The following is a 21,109-nucleotide window of genomic DNA, read 5'->3' as shown; positions in this document are numbered from 1 at the left end:
TCAGTTAGTGCTCTCCCTCTACCTCCAGAAAATTGGTGTATTTTATCCTAATAATTGTGATGTCATCTTTTTTCTCAATTATTTCCTGTTTGCACATAGACTTTTCATAAAAAATGGTGCAAGAGCTACAAGGACATTTTTATAAAACTTACAGAGACTGATTGTGTCCCCACTTCGGCCTGCATGAACAAGCTGTGTCCTCACAAAGTGCTCATTATCCTTATGATCCAGAATCATATCAATAAAACAAGAAACTCCAGGAGACTGAAACAAATCCCATAAGCTCCATTTAGGCAAGGCTGCCACACAGGCTGCTCTGGGGTAAAAGAAGGAAGCGTTTTGCCCAGAAAACATCAGAATGAAATTTTGAAATTAAAAGTAGGTGTAGGTAATCCCACACGACTTTCATGTTGATCATTGCACAGAAATCACCCAAGATGATATTATTTCTATCTTGGAATGTATTCATAAAATGAACAAGCAGCCTCACTAAGGTATATGAGCCAGGAAAAGGTGAAGAAGATAAAGCTGGACATCTTTTGAAGTCAACATTTGAGGAGATTGTTTCAACACTCAATAACACTGGAAGTCTGTTGATGGTAGAGAGTGAGGAAGATACGCTGAGTTCCTTGACTACCAGGCCATTGTTGAGCATCTTTTGCATACATTTGTCAGGCTGCAAATGGTCCAGTGAGCTGAAAACATGATGCAGATTAATTTCAAGAGCTCCTAAAGTGGTGCCTACATCAGCTGATCAGACTGGAACAATAATAACATGACCTAAAAAAGTATCTACAACACTTTCAGGCAGTCCTAAGAAGTGATCAGAGGCCAAAATAGTCAATGTGCTTGCAGTGGGAGTGGACAACCCTCTTTGGCTTTCCCTACTAGGAGACAAGGGGTCAACTTTTAGCAGGAATCACAAGTATTGCATACAGTGCAGACCCTGGTAACAGAAGTTATTTGCTTTGTGTCCCGTCTTTGATGGTAGACAGTAAATGGTAGATCATGTCAGGCAGCAGTGGTGGCAATCTGTGTGTCTGTCTCAATAATCAGCTTGAGTCCAATTGATCTGATCAGTTAATGGACTTTCACTGTGGGTTTCTCCATGAGTAACCCTGAGATAGTCTTGATATACTTCGAAAATTCACAGCTCCAAAGAGTGGTATCTTTAATGTTACTACTCTGTAGTTCTCTGAGTGGCATACCAAACCACTAAGCTGTTGGCAACAGATCAGCAGTCATAATGTGTATATATACCTACATACATACACACACACACACACACATATATATGAAACTATATATATATATATATATAATATATATTGTTTGGAGATTGAAACAATCTCCTCAAATATATATATCTGTGTGTGTGTACCATGGAGGGGAGTATTGTACCGAGCTATGAGAACAGACTTAGGTTCTGCCCACTTAGCAGAGTAAGCATGTCCATTTTTAGTACTGCATAGCAGATGCTGAGCTTGAATGACCTAAGCAAACTACAATGAACACTTTCAGATTTCATGTCAGCAAAGCCATCACCATTTGTTTATGGAACTTCTGCATCTCAAGGCCCTGTAGAGCCAGCACTTAGCTTCAGGAGGTAAAGTCTCCTAAAGGAAGAATTTGATTTTGATGTGCATGCTTGTTGGACCCTGCACATATTCCTACTTGCTGAATTCGAAGTGACCCTCCTCAAGATAGGAATGTCAGGTCATTCATAGATCAGGCTTTCGGTTTCAGTAAGAGTCTATTAGAAAGCTAATAGCTGCTTTTCAAAATGGATGTACCTGGTAGCCATATTTGGGGAGCACCAAGTCCAAAATCCCAAGGTGAGTCTTTAGGAGGGGTTTCCTCTCTTCAGCAAGAAGTCCCAATTGGCATAGTCATTAGTCAGAGTCAGAAATGCCCAGAGTCCAACATAGCGCTAGGCATCTCTTTTTGGGAAGAGAAGAAGCATGTCTCTATGTGATATTATTCCCAATAAGGAAAGTCTCCTTGAATATTTATGAAGTAGGAAAGTGGAAGCATAAAACACATGAATTCCAAGTATATACTCAATGTAGGAAGCAACAACAGTATATTAAGTTGGTATAAAGGGACCCACCTACATATCACATATCTTTCCCTCCCCCACTGAGACCCCCACCAAATAGTTGAATCTGAGCATTTTCCCCTCTTCCCCCAGGGCTGGATAGGTGCTATATCTGACAAAGCCGTAGAAGTCTGAGTGCCTTCTCAGAATATTGATACGTGCCTAGGGTGTTCAGTCTCTCTTATGGCAAGAATCCTTCTTGTTAAGGCAGCTGATGCCAGGGAAGAGGGGAAAGGAGGGGAAGGGATTGTGGATCCAGAGACCTACTGTACAACAATAAGCAAGGCACTTTCTGTTTCAAGTAGCTACTATCAAGTTCAACTGAGCAAATCTGGTTTTGGTCCACTCCAAGCTCTATATCTTCATGGGTAACACCATTTATTTCAGCTCAGACTGATTCTTTCACTTTTTATTTTTTTACCTGTGATAGTTGAAGGAATATCTCTGTATGAATATTATAGAAAAAAAGCCTTCCAATATTTCCAAGCATTGAAGAATGATTGTGTTTGTGTTAAAACCTTGAGTGGCACTTGCTTCAGGAAAAAAGGGTGTTTATTTGCTTTCTATTAAGGTTCTTTAAAAATTGGTTGGAATAAATGCTAGTTGAATTTATACTTCATGACTTGAAAAGCAAGCCGATTTTCATCCTGCCTTCTCAAGGAGTGCAGTATGTTTAAAATACTACTTTTGCCTGCTTTTTGACTTGCTATGAAAAAGAAAAATAAATATTTTAAGGACACCTGGAAAATTTTGATATACAGTTTATATGCATATGGAGATTAAAGCTAAGAGACTAAAAAAAAAGTCATTTTTTATTTTGGTTAATTTTGTTTTGTTTTGTTTACTATGGCACTCAGTCCAATATTCTCTCTGCATACTTTTAATGCAGGCTTGCTAATGTAAGCAGAATAACTCTTCATTGATAATGAGAAATTAACAGCTGAAAAAAATCAATACCATAAATAGGTAATATAATTTTAATGAAAGGCCACAATCTGAAGGCTGGATATTGAATTAGTATCTGGAGAGTGTGTGCATAGATGATTGCATAGTGTGTGCATAGATGTGGGAAGGAATCCTAAACATCAGTCTTCCTCACAGTTACATTTACATGCATGAGAAACAGGACTCCTACTTACACTAAGACTAAACCTAATTAGTATCTATGTAGAAAAGAGTGAAGATGGGAAAACAAAGACAAATGTGAAGAGAAAATGGCTGATAATTAGCCAAAATTGAATTAAAGACATCAATTCACTGAGCCCCAAGCATAAGTAACTACAAATAAATAAGCAAATTAATTAATTAATCAAATTGATGTTGGTATTTGAAAAAAGAAAAGCTTAAATAGCAAGAAACTAAACTTCTACCTTTAGAATATAGCAAAATAAGACTATATTAAACACAAAGTGTAAGAAAATAAAAATAAATGGAAATAAATAAAACAGAAAAACAAGGAGAAAGTTAACAAAGTCTAAAATTATTAATTTTTAGGAAAGATTTTGATAAACCACTAGCAAGACCATTTTTAAATTTTTTTTAAGATCATACTTCAAGTTCTGGGATACATGTGCAGAACGTGTGGGTTTGTTACATAGGTGTACGTGTGTCATGGTGGTTTGTTGCACCCATCGACCCGTCATCTACATTAGGTATTTCTCCTAATGCTATCCCTCCCGTAGCCCTCCACGCCCTGACAGGCCCTGGTTTTTGATGTTCTCCTCCTTGTGTCCATGTATTCTCATTGTTCAACTCCAACAAGTCCATTTTAAAAAAATACAGAAAACAAAATTTGCCAATATCAGAAATTAAAAAGAATACATATCCTCCACACACAAAAAATATTCTACTGGAAATTCTAACACTGAAATAAAGCAAAGAATAAAACACAAAGAATTTGAAAAGGAAGAAGCAAAAATGTCTTTATTTCTCAACACATAATAATGTACATAGAAAATCCTATGAAATCTAAAACTTATAAGTTAATTAGTAAGCTTATAGCCTATATTCGCAAGTAATTGTATTTCTTTATAATAGTAATAAAAAATTAAACCTGAAGTAAAACACAATATCAAATACCCAGAAATAAATCTGCAAAATTTTGCAAGACATTTACACTAAAAATTGTGAAACATTGACTGAGTATTTAAAGAAGAATTAAATAATGGAGAGATATATGTTCATGATTTTCAAATTTTAGTCTTAAGATATCCATTTTTCATAAATTGATTTATAGATTTAATAATCAAAAATCTTAAATTTTTAAATTGTTTTTAGAGCCTTTTGAAGAAATTGATAAGCTGATCCTAACATTGTGTAAAGATCTCATATAGCTACAACAATTGAAAGAGGAAGAAAAAAATTGGATGAAATATTTTACCTGACTTCAAGGCTTTTTTGATATTGGCATAAGGATGCACAAATAGATTCATGGGACATAATTAGGAGTCCAGAAATCAACCCACAGGCATAGAGTGGGGTTGGTTATTAACCAACTTGCCGATCAATTCAGTGGTGAGATGTTTAAGCAATACTGCTGAACCAATTGGGTGTCTGTATGGAATCAAAACAAAAATAACTTTTACTCTCATCTCTCACTACACACAAAAATTAATTCAAGATTTATCACAGACTTAAACTAAAACCTTAGAAATCTTTTAGAGGAAAACATAAGACATTATCTTCATAACTTCAGGATATATAAAGATTTCTTAGGTACCAAAAAGAACATTTTGGACTTTCTCAAAATTAAAATGTTCTGCTCATTAACACACAACATTAAGAAATAGACAAACTACAAACTGTGCAATAAATTCTAAAACATAGATCCGAAAAACACATAAATATGTGCAATATGTAGAGTGTTCAAAGAATACACATATTTAAAAACCCTTACAAAGCAACAATATGAAACCAAAAACAATTTTAAATGGGTAAAAGCCTTGTCGAAATCATTCCCATAAGAAGATATATAAATGGCAAATACACTGTGCAACTTTATTAGTTCACAGAAAAATGCAAATTTAAATTACAAGGAGATGCCGATCTGCACCCACTGGATTGGCTGAAGGCAAAGACGACAATACAATTGCACCTCTGATACTTTGCTGGTTGGAATGTAAAATATACAGCCACTTTGGAGAGCTGTTTGGCAATTTTTTACCAAGTTAAATATCTACTTTGAAGCGGTGGGTTGCCCCTCCACACCTGTGGGTGTTTCTCGTTAGGTGGGACGAGAGACTTGGAAAAGAAAGAGACACAGAGACAAAGTATAGAGAAAGAAAAAGGGGGGCCCAGGGGACCGGCATTCAGCATACGGAGGATCCCACCAGCCTCTGAGTTCCCTTTGTATTTATTGATCATTATTGGGTGTTTCTCGAGAGGGGGATGTGGCAGGATCATAGGATAATAGTGGAGAGAAGGTCAGCAGGTAAACACAGGAACAAAGTTCTTTGCATCATAAACAAGGTAAAGAATTAAGTGCCCTGCTTTGGATATTTATACACATAAACATCTCAATGCCTTAAAGAGCAGTATTGCTGCCCGCATGTCCCACCTCCAGCCCTAAGGCGGTTTTCCCCTATCTCAGTAGATGGAATATACAATTGGGTTTTACACTGAGACATTCCATTGCCCAGGGAGGAGCAGGAGACAGATGTCTTCCTCTTGTCTCAACTGCAATGAGGCGTTCCTTCCTCTTTTACTAATCCTCCTCAGCACAGACCCTTTACGGGTGTCGGGCTGGGGTACGGTCAGGTCTTTCCCTTCCCAGGAGGCCATATCTCAGGCTATCACATGGGGAAAAACCTTGGACAATACCTGGCTTTCCTAGGCAGAGGTCCCTGCAGCTTTCCGCAGTGTTTTGTGTCCCTGGGTACTTGAGATTAGGGAGTGGTGATGACTCTTAACAAGCATGCTGCCTTCAAGCATTTGTTTAACAAAGCACGCCTTGCACAGCCCTTAATCCATTTAACCCTGAGTTGACACAGCACATGTTTCAGGGAGCACAGGGTTGGGAGTAGGGTTACAGATTAACAGCATCTCAAAGCAGAAGAATTTTTCTTAGTACAGAACAAAATGGAGTCTCCTATGTCTACTTCTTTCTACACAGACACAGTAACAATCTGATCTCTCTTTCTTTTCTCCACACTACTTACCTTGTATACCCCACCCATTTCACTCCAGAAAAATGAGAATGTATAGCCACATGAATTCTTGTACAAGAATATTCATAGCAGCATTATTCCTCATATCCAAAACTGGGAGCAACTCTAATGTCCATCATTTTGAGAATGGTTAAATGAATTTTGTTATGGTAGAATATTATTGAGCAAAGTAAGTAATGAACTATTGAAATATGAAGAAACACTGTGTTAAGTGAGAAAAGCCTGACATTTAAAAATGAGTAATACTGTATGATTCCATATATTTTAAGTCCAGTAAATACAAAACTAAGCTATAGTGATCAAAATCAGACAGTGGTCACATCTGTGTGTCTGGGGTAGATTGTCTGGAAAGCGACACAAAATAACTTTTAGTGGTAATGGAAATATCCATTATCTTGTTTTGAGTGATAGTAACAGTGGAATACAATAAACAATCCTTTAAGCATTTAAGATCTGTTTATTTTATTATATGTAAGTTAAACTTCAATAAAAAATTACAATATAGAACAACCCATCAAATATTTGGAGACAAAAAAGGTAAAGGAAAGGAAAAAGGAAAAAAAAGCAATTTACACAAATATCATAATTTTAAACTAAACACATAATTGAATCATGATGATTTAGAGATTACTGAGTCATAAACAAAAGGTGAGAATTTAATTTGGTGGCCACTGACAACCTAAATTTAAAAGTATATTAGAATCTCTAGAAGAGCTTTTTAATGATTGGAATGCCTTGGCCTCATTCCAAAACCATTCAATCAAAATTTTGCAGGGTGCATAGCAACATATATATATTTAAAGCTCCGTAGGTGCTTCTGATAAGCCACTTTGTTCCTTGATGAGGCATCTGGAAACAACAAATTTCAACAGGTCTCTTCTTTCACATCTTTGACTGACAGTTCTGTTTCCCCTGCCAGAAAGACTCCAAGCGATGCAGAATTCATTACTTTTTGATGCAGCTTTTTTCATTTTTAGACATTGGACATTTCTAGTTGTCAAAAAGTGTATATGAAACTGAAAACACACACATTAATCAAAATGAGCCATTTTCTGGAATAATATTAAATAAGTAATCTGTTTTGCTTATAGTCGTTTATCAATAAGTAAATAAAATCATACCTCTCTAAACTTACCCTAGATGTCTACTGCGTAAGCGCCACAAGCAGTTTACCATTTTTGAATTTGATGTTAATTTCAGATACCTCACCTTTCTAAGTGCCTTTATCCCTAGCTGTTCTAGTCTTTCCATCTCTCTGTATGAGAAGATAAGACCTGACATATTTACTGATTACAAAATATGCCATGTGTTGTCTTGTTGCTGTAGAGAGATGTGAGATATTTACCTGTTTTTAAAATACAAAATGCTTGTATTGTGTTTTCTTTATCATAATTTTTGCTTTTCAATTTTATGTTTTACCTTCACTGTGTCGATGATATTGACCAACCCTTCCAATTTTGCGTTGTTCTCAATTGGCTTAACATGCTAGTCATGATTTCAACCAAATGCCTTCCAAGAGGAGGCATTGTCAAACAGGTGGATTATGGTATTGAAAGAGGCTCATTAAAAGCAATTGGCAGTCTTTCCAGGCAGACTCAGCATCAGAGAGGTCTAAGCAAAGAATTAAGACAGATATATCTGACAATGGCTAGATGCCATAATAAAAGAGTCTTGCAACTGAAATAATACAGAAACAAGAAAGTTATAAGAGGAGGTGCTCCTTAGAAGAGAAAAATAGTAGGTAAATTGTTTTAATGGAATTATTCTCTTTTGAGAGCACTGATGAGAGAAAAATTAAATTTCAGGGCTGGAAAAGCTGGGTAGAACTGATTTACTAGAATGAAGCAAACAGTAAGGTTGATAATGTGCTCTTCATCAAATGAGCTATTGAGTTCTTTAAGTTTCCTCGCCTAGAAACAATAACAACCCAATATTGGGATGGATATATTGGTAGATCTATTAGAATGGATTCAGCTGTAGAGATTGGAGGGCTACTTCAATGACAGGGAGCTAAACAGTTTATTATGATAATGATGCAGACACATGAACTTAATGAAAATAGTTATTCTCTTACCATATCCTCACCTCTACTTCTGCTCATGTGTTGGCTTCATTCTCAGTCAAGTTAGCAGACATTGGTGACCTAAAGCATATCCTGACAGATGATTGTATTAAAGAAAGATTATTTCCTCTGTATGTGTGTGTATGTGTGTGTGTGTGTGTGTGTGTGTGTATATATATATGATATACATAGGTATTTTTATCCATACATCAAATATTACATGTTGTTTGGGTCCTTTTCCATTCTTAAACCGAATAATTTGGTCAAGTATATGGAGGGCTCCAAGTTACCACCCTGAGTTACATGATGACTCTTTGGTAGAAGGGTGAAGGGTAGGCATACATAGACACATATACTTCCTTTTTTGGTTTGAAAGCAATCTTACTTATAAGAAAAATTGAGGAAATTTTAATTGTTTTATTATAATTCATTATTTTTAAATCCCTTTTAAAACATACCCTTTCAAAGTTTAGTTTATTTGTTTCATTTTGTTTTGGTCAGCTAAAAATTATTTTATGGTCTTAGCCTTTCTGTTATTTTTCTTATAGTTTCAGGATAGCCTTTACTATTCTACAACAAGGTTGTTGACCTTATATAAATCTCCACTGTAATTTGTTAAACTGTTTCTGAAAATCAGAGACCTAGATATGCATAATAAATATTGACAAAATATCTTAACATGGAAATGGCTATATCCAGTATACTGGGTAGATATGTACACTTTTTGTTACCCATATGCACAAAAACAAAGAAAAAAATCAACTTTAGGGATGAATCAGAGGGTTATTTATGGGCTCCATTGCATACTGAAAACATTGATTTAATGTTTTCAAACTAGAGTGAGTACATAGTCTAGTGATCTAAACTACTTAAGCACCACTCTTCACCGTTTATCACTCTTTACTTACAATTTAATTGCCGCGTGTTCTTTTGAAATGAACATTGAAGGACCATCCTCATGAATGCATTCCTAAGAATCACAGTGTTTATTCTGTGTAGTCTTGATGTAGGTTTAATCAAGACCCATGAAATGGACACATTCCTCTTAATTGACTGCAAATGTTCATGATTACCCAGAGAGTGTTTTCAAATGTCTGAGGACTATAATATTACTGACTTTCTCTCTAGACAGTCTTAAAGCTGTTTATTACTCATTTGGCTACTTTCCAGCTTTCAGTTGTCTCATTTACTTCAATGTGCATCAATAAGCATATAATTAATCCAAACATCTTATTGAACTGTTTCCTTTGCATTAGTATATATGATGTTAAATAGGTAAAATTTATATATTCTACTGCTTTGGATTTATTCATCAGTAAAATGTTCTTAACAAATATTGATCAGCATCACTGTAAATATGCCTCTTATACTGAAATATTATGATCTCATGCTCAGATCACAAGTTATTATCAAATAGAAATTCAATCTCAGTGATGGGCCACTGTTGCCAGACCGTGTCACCTCAGAAATCTAGTATAGCATACAATTATCTTTATTTTTTAAATACAAAGTAAAAATGCAGCACAAATGCCAACAAAATAATAAATGACTCAAATTCTTTTTGAAGTGAAGTTTTTTCTAAGCAAGATTTTTTAAATGGCGTATGGTTAAAAGTTTTATTTTCTCAGGAAGCAAGCCATTTATAAAGTTTGTTTTGCTATTCACATGTTGGGAAAAGTCTCTTCAGGTCAATGATGTATCTCATGTATCCAGCAGTATGACATACTCCTTCTTATTTTTAAAAAAATTCCAAGGTTTCAAATATTAATTTTAATGCTTGGCATTCTGCCATAATTTCAGAAACACCAAGACTGGCTGAATAAGTACTGAAGCCTTTTTCTACTCCAAGTGAGGCCTTAAAATGTATTACATGATTAAAAAGAATAAATGTGCCTCATCTACACAGAGGAGGAAGAAATTAGTAGAGGAAAAAAATAAGACACAAAAACTTAGTGACATATCTCTTTTCCTATTGAATTCAATACTTTAAAAGTGATATTTCAAAACAATAATCAGATGAGAATCACTATTTTGATGTATTCCAGAGAATGCCACTAAATTTTGTTAAATTGCAACTGTAGTTTAGAAAATGAGTAGTATTGCAGGATACCTCTATCTGTAATACGATTCATGGTATCATCAGATGGTATAGATAATATACTCCATGAGGGCAAGAATTGTTTTTTGTTTTGCTCAACATTCTCTTCCAAGTACCTCTCACAGTGCTTGGCACGTGTTAAGCAAAGACTTGAAAGAGACTTATTTGTTTTGTTTATGTTTCTCAAATTTTTAACATTGATACATATGACATGTACATATCATATTTTCAGGGTACATATGATAATTTGATAAATTCATGTAATCAAGTCAGGGTAGTTGGGATATCCATTACCTTAAATATTTATCTTCTCTTTGCAAAGCAACATTTGAATTATTTTCTTTTAGCTATTTTGAAATGTACAATCAATTGATCTTAACTATAGTCACCCTATTGATTTATTGAACACCAGGTCTTATTTCTTCTAAGGATATATTTTTACCCATTAATAAAACTCTTTCCATTCCCTTAACCCCTCTACCCTTCTTGGCCCCTGGTCACCACCAGTCTGCTCTCTATCTTCATGAATTCCACTTTTATATGTTGAGAAATATCTACTTGGATGCTGACCACTGGTGCGGAATGAGCAATAGCATGTTATATTTCTGATTAAAAGCCTTTTTTGGGGTCAGTTTAGAAATATACATTAAATTCTAATATTTCCTAGGATTTTTTCCTACCCTAATCTACTTTAATATAAACCATTTTAGTAGAGAGATTAAAATTAATCTTACTTTACAGATGATAGTAAAGTCATTATTTTACGTGATTTAATAAAGTGAATCATTAAGCTTCAATCAGCCACTCCCTCTTGGAGGATTATTGTGGGAAGCTGGCCTAAATAAGTAACACAGTACAGATATCTGAGAAATTGATGGTTGCTAGAATGTTATAGACATCAACTTTTAGTTCTTATCAATATTTTATTCCATTTTCCTATTAAACAATGGCAGAAGAAAATCAAGATAAATGTTGTTATTAGCATTATCACATTAAAATATCATTTTCTGTTTAAATGTTAATTTCTTCCACTAAGCTGGAAGCACCTCAAAGACAGGAACTGAGCCTTCGTCTTCCTTTTCAAAGTATCAGAAGTTTGCTTTAAAAAAAATGTATTAGTCAAGACCCTTTCTCTTACAAATAGCAGAAATTTACTTCAAAATAGCTTTTTAAAAATTGACTCATGTGGTTTGAAAGTCTAGTGAACAGCTGCCTTGCCTCCGTTTCACTTTAGTTACTTTCACACTAGACATGTTGGCTCCTGCAATCACAAAACTACTACATTGGGACAATTTGTGATACACAAGAAAGACCACTTCTTCTGATTATCCATATTTCACATTTCAATCTTCACTGTAATTTGTTAAACTTGTTTCTGAAAATCAGAGACTTAGATATGCATAATAAGTATGGACAAAATATCTTAACATGGAAATGACTAAATCCAGTATGCTGGGTAGATATGTACACTTTTTGTTATCCACATGCACAAAAACAAAAAAAAATCAACTTTTGGGATGAATCAGAGGATTATTTATGGTCTCCACTGCATACTGAAAACATTGATTTAATGTTTTCAGACTAGAGTCAGTACTATCCCTTAAAAAATTACTTAGGCCAGAGGACATGGAGAGTTCAAACTAACCAGCCCAGGACACATGACCATCCAGCAATGCAACTTAGAGAGTTTGGCACATGTAGAAAACAAGGGATGCATCCAGATTTATTTCTTAAATGAAAAGTGGCATCTTGTTGTTTGAATAAAGGAAAAGAAATATTGGGAAGATTAAAAATAAAAGACATCCACTACTTAGCCACCAGTATAACGCTGTTAACTTGGAACTACAATTCCAAGTTAACAGGGTTATACTGGTGGCTAAGAATCCAAACCTAGTTTTCTTATACCAAATGCAGTGTGTTTTCCCCTACATAAAAAAGTTGTTTTATAAATGAAAGATGGAAATGTTGACTGAAAATGATTTATAAAGGCTTTACATATCATCAAAGCACCCTGACAACCAAAACAATAACTTTTGACTTGATAAATGTAAGGAAAAATTCAGGATGGACTCTGTCCTGTGCCACCGAAATCCCCCTTCAAAACTGAAGGCTATCTTCTCCCAAATGCTGAGAGGGACTGCCGCTGACTACTTTCCTTATGAATTACCCTCCGCTTAGGAGAACCACCTCACCAAAGGCTACACAGGGGTGTAAAATTCCTCCTTCCACCAGCGCTAATTGGGATAACTCTGAAGACCATCCCACTTCCAGAGCTCCCTGCAGGTCTTTGCTGAGACTGCATCGTGGCCGCCCTCTGCTGGCTCTTTCTTGTTCCCTTCCCTTGTGGCACAGTGTTATTCCCGAGAGCAGTCCCTGATGGCCTTTCTGGTCTCCAATCTCCACCCCAGAGTCTGCTTCCTGGGAACCCAACCTTCTACAGTTAATACGCTTTTCTTAGGCCTGAAGGACAATTAAATAGTAACTAAAACAATGAAACGTTTTCAGGGAAAGTATTTATGTGTTTGCTATCTTTTTATCTAAACTTTTCCTCTATTTTTAAACAAAACCTCACATTACTTTTTAGCATGGAAATGTTTATACCTTACCCTCTTACACAGTCTGGATAAGAAAAAAATCACTAACATCAGGGACGATATGCTAATCCAGGTTCTACAATAACTACTTTTAAGGGAGGCAAGCAGAGTTGACTAAGAGATTGTAATCTTGGCAGTGTGCAGAATGTTTTCAGTATGTGCATTTACTGAGAGGAGAGAGAATTCATAATCTTTGATTTTCTCAAAAGAGTCTGTAACAAAAAGAAGGTTAAGAAATTGGAGCACTGGTTCCCAAATAGTCTCTTAAGAAGCATCAAGTAAGAGAAAAATCCCTTGTTTTTTTTTTTTTTGTTTTTTTTCCTGAGAGTTTCTGATCCCATAGAAATGGGATTGAGCAAAAATCTTCATTTTCGACAAGTTTTCCAGATGATTCCAAAATAAAACTCAGTGGATTACGATTTGGAAAAATGCAGACTTACGGATTAAAATACAGTTCTATGTTAGTTTCTATTGCTGGTGTATCAAATTACCACAAATTTAGAGGCTTAAACAATACAGGTTATTAATAGTATTTTTTAGATCACAAGTCTGAAATGGAATCTCAGTGGGCTATAATCAGTGTCAGCAATGCTGTGTTCTCTGGTGGCTCTAGGGAAGAGTCAATTTCCTTGCCTTCTCCACCTTCTTCAAACAACCCACCTTTCTTCACTCAAGATCCCTTTCCCCCATCTTCAAAGCCAGCAGCCTTGCATCTCTCTGAAGATGCTGAGTCTCAATACATTCTTCAGGACTTAGACCTCCCTTTGATGCTCCTGTTCTGTCTCCCTCTTCCAATTTTAAAGACTGCGATTACACTAGAGCCACCCAAATAATATGGGATAATCTCCCTATTTTATGATCAGACAATTAACAGCTTTAATTCTATCTGCAGCCTTAATTTGTCTTTGCTGTGTAACCCAGTATATTCATAGATTACAGGGATTAACATGTGAGCATTTTGGGGAGACCAATATTCTGCCTACCACAAGTTCCTTTATAGTGCCATGGAAAAAACATGTTCCCCCTCCCCCAATCTTATGTTTAATAACTCAATTAATGAGCCTGCCACCACCTGTTGTTATGTAATTTTCTGGTCAGTAGAATTAATTACTGGAAACTACAGAAACTTATTTTAGCTTTCTGTTATCCATAAATAGCACCTAGTCACACCCACTCACCTGGAAGCACCTTGAGGTCAGGAACCATATATTCTTTATTTCTGAAACACAGAGAACTCATCTCATTGGCTGCCAGCTAATCAGCATACAGATAATGTAGCTGAATGATTGTGATGTGTGATGATGTTTGTGTTCATTGAACAAAACCAAAGGCTTACTCTCTTTTATTTTTTATTTTTTTCAGATGGAGTCTCCCTCTGTTGCCCAGGCTGGAGTGCAATGGTGCCATCCTGGCTCACTGCAACCTCTGCCTCCTGGGTTCAAGCGATTCTCCTGTTTCAGCCTCCTGAGTAGCTGGGACGACAAGCATGCACCACCACACCCAGCTAATTTTTTGTATTTTTAGTAGAGACGGGGTTTCACCATGTTAGCCAGGCTGGTCTGAAACTCCTGACCTCAGGCAGTCCGCCTGCCTTGGCCTCCCAGAGTGCTGGGATTACAGGCATGAGCCACTGCGCCCAGCCTACTCTCTTTTTTAATGACTGTTACACAGAGCAGCTCATAAACAGCATGGCTCCGAATCTTCTCTCAATGAACTTACCAATTGCCACATATCATGGGTATTTGGTGTCATTTCCTCAAATAAGCAAAACTATGCTTAATTCCTGCATTCCATGAGTCTACCTTGTAATTTATGCTTGCCATTTTGGGTAGCTAGCCATCAGTAAAATTAAGGCAATCTGGCCTATTGGTGGGAGAAGAATGGTGGTCTCTTAACAAATAGTCATGTTCTGTTACTAACAATAAAGGAATTACAATATGTTAGACCCTACACTAGATTTTGTATATACACAGCAAACACACACAGACACTTTTGCAAAATCAATCTTTGAAGACTTCTATAAGATAAATATTTTTTGCTGGGAGTGGGGCTTATGCCTGTAATCCCAGGACTTTGGGAGGCCAAGGCAGGTGGACCGCCTGAGCTCAGAAGTTCAAATCAGCCTGGCCAACATGGCAAAACCCTGTCTCTACCGAAAATACAGAAGTTAGCCTGGCATGGAGGTGTGCACCTGTAGTCTCAGCTACTCAGGAGGCTGAGGTGGGAGGATCGCTTGAGCCTGGGAGGTGGAGGTTGCAATGAGCTGATGTCATGCCACTACACTCCAACCTAATAGAGTGGGACCATGTCTCAAAAATAAACATAAACAAATAAATTCTTCATTTACAGTTGAGGAGAAATTTTCAAAAAATGTTACAGTCACATATTTAAGAAGTGACAACCAGAATTCCAGTGTTAGGAAACAGAGGGGTTATAGTGGTCTTTTGTCACATCACTTTTCAGTATACATATCACTCTGATCAAAAATTAAAGCTAAAAAACGTTATATAGTTTCAAATTAAGGAGAATTTACTAGATCAATTTATTTATTAAAAAAATTTTTTTCGAGGTGGCATCTCACTCTGTCGCCCATGTTGGAGCGCAGTGGCACAATCTCAGCTCACTGCAACCTCCACTTCCCAGGTTCAAGCGGTTTTCGTGCCTCAGCCTGGGCAATTTTATGTATTTTTAGTAGAGACAAGGTTTACCATGTTGGCCAGGCTGGTCTCGAACTCCTGGCCTCAAGTGATCCACCCACCTCAGCCTCCCAAAGTGCTGGGGTTTCAGACATGAGCCAGCATGCCCAGCCCCAATTTAAAACATACAATCAAACACGTCACTTCCAGACTTAAACTGCTTTTCATTCTGCTCACATATCCAGTCATCCACTTCAGGCAGATCCTCTACTTGAAACTTTCAATAGATTAAAGCTGTATTTGGAATAAAATTAAAAGCTCTTCCTGTGTCTCACAGAGATCTACATAACCCGACTCTTCCTCTCCATCCAGCTTCATGTCTCACTAGCTAGGCTACAACCACAGTGGTCTCCTATAGATTTTTGATCCACAGGCTTTTTAATGTCCTGGGCATTTTCTGAGCTGTTGCCTTTTCTCCTTATCTATTTGCTTGGATAATGTCTTCTTATCTTTTACCTCAGAGTTTAAATACTAGTTTTGCAGAGAAACCTTCCTCTAAGTAAAATAGATCCTCCTCCTCACCCTATTATCATCTACCAATGCATTCATTGTTTTCTTCCAAACACTTAGTGTGCTTTGTTGTTTTAGTTTGTTTACTTGTTTATTGTCTGTTTTAATGTTTGGATGGGTACTCATTGATGTGCTCCTAGCTCCTAGCATTGTGTCTAATATTCAACAAATGTTTTTGGAGAACAAGTTTTTTCTCAAAGTGAAAATGTAAACTAGCATTGGAATTTTATTTTTGTAATCAGAAGATTTCACAGAGAATAAGTAATCTGAAACTTTATTCTCTAGTCATGCTCTGTTTTCTGAGCATCTTGGATCTATTTCAGTGTAACTTTTGTTTTGTTTGCCTTGTATTCAGATGTACAATTTAAGTAACTCAAATAAAGAACAACTTACAATTTGAAATCAATAATCTGCTCTGTCTGCTCTGACATGTATTTTTCTTTTCTTTTTTTTTTCTTTTTGAGACAGAGTCTCACTCTGTCACCCAGGCTGGAGTGCAGTGGCATGATCTCGGCTCACTGCAACCTCCACCTCCCGGGTTCAAGCGATTCTTCTGCCTCAGCCTCCCAAGTAGCTGGGACTACAGGCGTGTGCCACCACGCCTGACTAATTTTTGTATTTTTAGTGGAGATGGGGTTTCACCATATTGGCCAGGCTGGTCTCAAACTCCTGACCTCATGATCTGCCCCCCTCGGCCTCCCAAAGTGCTGGGATTACAGGTGTGAGCCACCACACTGGGCCTCTGACGTGTATTCTAAAGGTATATTGGTTCTGGAGTGAGGCCCAAGCTTGTGTATTTTTGATAAGTTTCTCAAATGATTCTGATTCACATCAAAGTTTAAGAACATCTGCTTAGCGTGTACATAGTCTTGTTATTGTACCTCTACCAGTGTCAACCAAATTCCATCAAATTTAACCCTTTGCTTAATTCATGGTTCAGAATCTTGCACCCTTATGTACATTCTGACTTGGATATTGAATGAATACATAACACCTTTATTATTCCACCTCTTTTATCTCATCCTCTGCCCTAGCTGAGGATTTTATTCTTTTAACCTGCTTTGATGGTAACATACTGAGTTTACCACATAATTAATGATAAGAAATGTAAGATAGAATTTATACAGTATATATGTTGTAAAGATTTTGAAAGTCATCAGATAGGTAAACATATAATATTTACAACTATTTTAAAATGAAAGCAATCAGAAGAAGAAAGTAAAATTGTTATTTTAGTCAATTTGTAACCTTGCAAATATAAATGTTTATAAGAGTAAATGTAGTTTCTAAATTTTTGGCTATTTGTTTTCCTGTTCTGTGGATTTACTTACTGCTTTTTCTGGTTTGTATGTTGAAAAATACATAAATTAACTATTACCATTGAAAGGTAAATTTTACATGCAGGCAAGCACACACTATTAAGGATTTTGAGATCTAGTCTATTCATAAGTTCCCTACAATCCCATTTACTTGTTGCTCTAGTATTTGCCCTTTAAATATTTTATTCTTTGGATATGTAATGAAAAATATAGTTTATGATATAGTAAAAGAAAATCTGCTATATTAAGATTATAGCATAATCTATATTAAGCTTGCATTGTGCCAGATACTTATTTCAGATATCTTCTTCTATAAACAAGCAATCTGATACTAGGAAGAAATATTTGTGATATTGCAGACATTTATTGTTACTTAAATACACATCAAAGTACAAATGATAAACTCTTTAGATTGAACTTTACTTTTCTTATTTAAATGTGACATGGACACTGGACATTTTAATTTGATAAATTTCTAGAACTTTGCCTATTTTGGAATAAGTAGGTAAATATTTTGCTGATCATCATACATTCAAAAATGTTGCTTAACATTTTCTAAAATGCTGAAATATGTTTTGAAAAAATATGTTTTGCACATTAAGTATTTTCTCGTTACTAAGGCAAACTTGGTATCTCCTACAAACTTTTCCAAATTTATCTAAGGAGGTAATACTCATTAAATAGATTAAAATGCAGGTTTCATTTGTGGTCTAAGTGATCTGAGGCCCTTTGAAGATAACCTTTTGAAACTTTCTATTTAACTGATAAAAGTCAAGTTTAGTGATACTGTTGCCTATTTTAAGAAACATTCATAATCTTGATTCAGATTCATCAGTCATCAATGATATTCATGCTTACATGATGTTAATATTACTCTTTAAAATGCTAAGGAAAATAGGGAATGTCTTTCCCTTCTTCTTGTTTTGCTCTAGAGAAATGGGGCACCTCTCCTACCACCTCCATGCGCCCTCACCTAACATTTCTAGCATTGACATCATTTAGTTTCTATGTAGATAGAAAGAAATCCATTTAAAAAATAACAATTCCTACATTTTTCATGTGAACACATCAAAATGTACCAAACCTTAAACATATTTGAGAGTTCCATCAGCTACTCAATTGGTAATTTTAGACAGCCTACAATGTGGAAAAATAATCTATTCTGATATAGGTGAAATAGCTTATGCCTTCCTTCTGTACAATAATTCACATGTATTTTGATGGGCTTTTGATGTTTCCAGATATCCGTGGAATACAGGAGTTCTTGGACAAAGTATCTCAGCAGGGAATGGATGTTGCACTTCAGAAGGTAGAAAACAACATCAATAAAATGATCACCACTCTCTTTGACACCATGAGAATAGAAGAACTGAATCGCTATCGAGACACTCTTAGGCGAGCGATCCTTGTTATGAATCCTGCTACAGCCAAATCCTTCATTACTGAGGTAAGTGAAAATTGTTTTCGGGTGAGAATTGTGCAAAACAGTTAAAAGCCTTGGAATAGACCCTACAGAGGAGATTAAAATTAAGAGCAGTGCGAGGGAATTAACTACGCAATTCTTGTTAACACTAATGGAGGTAGCATAGTGAATGCCTCGCTCATCTCATTTACCCCTTACTGTCCAGTTAATTGCTGAGAACATTTGTATATATATATATATTTAGGCACATAGACAGAACAATTTTAAGAAGTCTTATAGAAGTTTAAAAGTGCTGTTGACCTGAATGAATCTGGCAATATCAAGAATAAATTCACAAGTGCACAGCTCTCTAACTAATCCTTAGTATTTTTTATAAGTTAAAATTTTACTTCTGTAAAAGAAATTTATTTGAATCAGGATACTATTGCCTAAACATGATTACTGTTACAAAACATATACATATTTATATCTTCTCTGTGAACTTTGTACCAACACAAATAATTAAGTGTCTGAAACTCTGTAAAATGATGACCACCGTACATTTTATGATGCTGCATTCTCAAATTTTTAATTGTATCTGTTCATTTAGTTAGAAGCTCTGAAACTTAGTAAAAATACAATTAAGACTTTCTAGTGATGGGTATAACATCTCTATGTTTTAAAATGCCTGCTATTGCCTTGTAAAAGTTTATTGTCAAGTCTTTTTGCCCCACTTCAAGTTTTTAATGTTACATAGTGATAGAACTGGTCATGACATTACATACTTTCACATGGAATTTTAAAAAGTATTTTAAATTTGAGGAAGGGAATTTCTTTCTTTTTTTTTTTTTTTTTTCCTCGTTTCACTATTATGCTTCTGTTAGCTCCTGAAGTACTGCTATAAAGATTCCAAATTAGGAACATGTTAGAAGTTCTTTGACACTCACAATGTAGTTGGTATCAAAAAGCATAAGGCAGAATATAAATCACTAGGAAGGGTAAAACTTGTGGAAAACCGTCAGTAATATCAAATTTTTCATTTTAATAGGAAACTTCATTATGCAGTTTAAAGACAAATATAAACATTTTACTTTTTGAGTTCAGCAAATGACTTAGGGAATCTTATTGAACTACTACATTTTTTTCATAATATAAAATATTTCCAATTTTAAAGAAACTGGTTCTTTCCTTCAAGTAACACAAATCTGGAAGATGGAAGCAAGTCCACAGAGAATGTAATATAAATTAGGATGTTAAAATTGCAATACATGAGGTTGAAGCATCTATGGTCATTTTTGTTAGAGGAGATCAGAGAAAACTTCACTGAGCAGGTATATTTGAACTGGACTTTGTGTGATGGGTTAGGAATTTATAAAAGAGAAGTGATATTGATATGGTTTCGCTCTGTGCCTCGACCCAAATCTCATCTTGAATGGTAATTCCCATGTGTTGAGGGAGGGACCTGGTGGGAGGTGAGTGGATCATGGGGGCAGTTTCCCCCATGCTGTTCTCATGATAGTGAGGGAGTTCTCACGAGATCTGATTATTTAAATGTGGCAGTTTCCCCTGCACTCTCACTCTCCTGCTGCCTTGTGAAGAAGGTGCTTGCTTCTCCTTCCACCATGACTGTAAGTTTCCTGAAGCCTCCTCAGCCATGTGGAACTGTGAGAAAATTAAACTGCTTTCCTTTATAAATGACCCATCTTGGGTAGTTCATTATAGCAGAGATAACGCTAGTGTATTCCTTTGCTAGAGCTGCCATAGGCTTAAACAACAGAAAGTTTGCATCTCACGGTTCTGGAGGCTAGAAATCTAAAATCAAGATGTTGGCAAGGTTGATTTCTTCTGAGGGGTGTGAGGGAAGGAACTGTTCTAAGCCTCCCTCCTTGGCTTGTAGATGAATTGTCTTTTTCCAATGTCTATTCACATTTTCTTCTCTTCCTGTTTTTTTGTGTATCCAAATTTCCTTTTTCTATAAGGACATGAGTCGTTTGGATGAGGGTTCACCCTAATGACCTCATTTTAATTTGATTACCTCTGTAAAGACCTTATCTCCAATAAGGTCATATTCTAAGGTACCGGGTATTAGGAATTCAACATATAAATTTGAGAAGGAGGTAGTGATGACACAACTTTACCCATAACAGGTGCCATTAGTTGTTAT

General features: G+C 35.9%; 1 protein-coding gene across 2 annotated transcripts in view; it reads left to right on the top strand.

Annotated features, from left to right (window-relative positions):
* Nucleotides 1–21,109, top strand: part of GRID2 (glutamate ionotropic receptor delta type subunit 2) — a 1,458,882-nt gene that overhangs the window by 791,836 nt on the left and 645,937 nt on the right. For both annotated transcript variants that reach the window (XM_055296994.2, XM_055296993.2), the window contains one exon: nucleotides 18,785–18,990. In XM_055296994.2, the coding sequence (XP_055152969.1) occupies nucleotides 18,785–18,990 (206 nt within the window). The remainder of the gene's footprint in view (nucleotides 1–18,784; nucleotides 18,991–21,109) is intronic.

The sequence above is a fragment of the Symphalangus syndactylus genome, chromosome 10 (assembly GCF_028878055.3).
Source record: "Symphalangus syndactylus isolate Jambi chromosome 10, NHGRI_mSymSyn1-v2.1_pri, whole genome shotgun sequence".
Classification (NCBI taxonomy): Eukaryota; Metazoa; Chordata; class Mammalia; order Primates; family Hylobatidae; genus Symphalangus; species Symphalangus syndactylus.
This window is presented reverse-complemented; position numbering and strand designations above follow the sequence as displayed.